General features: G+C 29.7%; 1 protein-coding gene across 1 annotated transcript in view; it reads left to right on the top strand.

The window, feature by feature from the left end:
- LOC116851359 overlaps positions 1–841 on the top strand; it is a 2,732-nt gene that overhangs the window by 752 nt on the left and 1,139 nt on the right. The window contains exon 3 of the mRNA XM_032830689.1: positions 420–835. Within this exon, the coding sequence (XP_032686580.1) occupies positions 420–835 (416 nt within the window). The remainder of the gene's footprint in view (positions 1–419; positions 836–841) is intronic.

The following is an 841-nucleotide window of genomic DNA, read 5'->3' on the forward strand; positions in this document are numbered from 1 at the left end:
AATAATCTTAAAAATACTTGTCAATTTCCTAAATAGCAGTAATCAAAATAAGATTATACAAAGTATTCTGTGTGTAATCCAGCTAATGAAGCCTGCGTAAATAGATTTTGAGTAGAGCCTGCCTGTCGAATGCATATTCTGCCACCAATCTGCTCACATTGCTTGTCAGCAAAACTTTGTTGATAGAATACAAGTGTAATGCACAGATCAGTAAATATCTTTTTAAGCCCTACAACTTTAGTCTGGAACATTTTTCTATAAAACTTATATTTTTCGAGTTATTCAGGGGTACCGACCTTTTTTCCCCACCCTGTAATTATATGGCATAGTAGAACATTATTATAGTATTTTAATAATTTTATTATATATGGCATAGTAGAACATTATTATAGTATTTTAATAATTTTATTTTGTTACAGAAAACTCTAAATATCAGTGGACAATGCAAACTACAAAATTTTTAATAGAAAATGTTAGAAACCATGTGGTATCATTAAATAATAAAAATTGTATGCATAAAACAATATGGAGAAGAATAGCAAATAATTTTAAGGAAAAAGATTACAATGTAACCGAGGAACAATGTTACACTAAATGGAAAAATTTGAAACGAAGGTATAAAAATGTACGAGATTCTAATAATCAAACTGGGAAAAACAGAGAATCTTGGGAATATTTTGATATGATCGATGAATTCATTAATAAGCAACCCGAAATAGCACCTGTATCAATTGCTTCTAGTACGCATGGATTTAGAATTAGACAATCAAGTCCAGAGCTAATTGCAGAATCCAACAATGAAAATGATTCTGCAGCCATCAATACTTCTTATAATGCAAGA

The sequence above is a fragment of the Odontomachus brunneus genome, unplaced genomic scaffold, assembly GCF_010583005.1.
Source record: "Odontomachus brunneus isolate Ranch 3 - 2012 unplaced genomic scaffold, Obru_v1 Obru_scaffold_172, whole genome shotgun sequence".
Classification (NCBI taxonomy): Eukaryota; Metazoa; Arthropoda; class Insecta; order Hymenoptera; family Formicidae; genus Odontomachus; species Odontomachus brunneus.